Genomic DNA, 425 nt, shown 5'->3' with positions numbered 1-425 from the left:
CCCGGCGTAAGAGCAAACTGCTCCGTGGCACTGCGCTGCCCACCGCCCCACCCCGCCCTGCAGGCTCCCGGAAGAGGCGGAGCCTGAGGGTCCCGAACCGCAGGCCGATGGTGTAGGTCTCTCCGCCGCCCACCTGGGAACGAGCAGCACAATCCCAGCACCCGCCCGGCCGCCTCCGCGCAGGTGCACGTGTTCACGGGGGGAGCGGCCGGCCTCCCGGGACCTTCTGAAGTCCCCGGCGTGAGAGCAAACTGCTCCGTGGCACTGCGCTGCCCACCGCCCCACCCCGCCCTGCAGGCTCCCGGAAGAGGCGGAGCCTGAGGGTCCCGCGCCCCACCTGGAAGGTGTCCTCTTTGAACTGCAGCAGGTCGGGGTGGTCGCTGTGCAGGTGGTAGGTCCTCCGGGTAGGGTAGGGGTTGGTGTAG

The 425-nt window shown here is 70.8% G+C and overlaps 1 protein-coding gene across 1 annotated transcript in view; it reads right to left on the bottom strand.

Moving 5' to 3' along the window:
* NPHP4 (nephrocystin 4) overlaps positions 1 to 425 on the bottom strand; it is a 183,633-nt gene that overhangs the window by 77,054 nt on the left and 106,154 nt on the right. The window contains exon 28 of the mRNA XM_023535625.1: positions 57 to 133. Within this exon, the coding sequence (XP_023391393.1) occupies positions 57 to 133 (77 nt within the window). The remainder of the gene's footprint in view (positions 1 to 56; positions 134 to 425) is intronic.

The sequence above is a fragment of the Pteropus vampyrus genome, unplaced genomic scaffold (assembly GCF_000151845.1).
Source record: "Pteropus vampyrus isolate Shadow unplaced genomic scaffold, Pvam_2.0 Scaffold142, whole genome shotgun sequence".
In the NCBI taxonomy this organism is placed as follows: Eukaryota; Metazoa; Chordata; class Mammalia; order Chiroptera; family Pteropodidae; genus Pteropus; species Pteropus vampyrus.
Note: the sequence above shows the minus strand (reverse complement) of the source record. Positions and strands in the feature narration are given on the sequence as shown.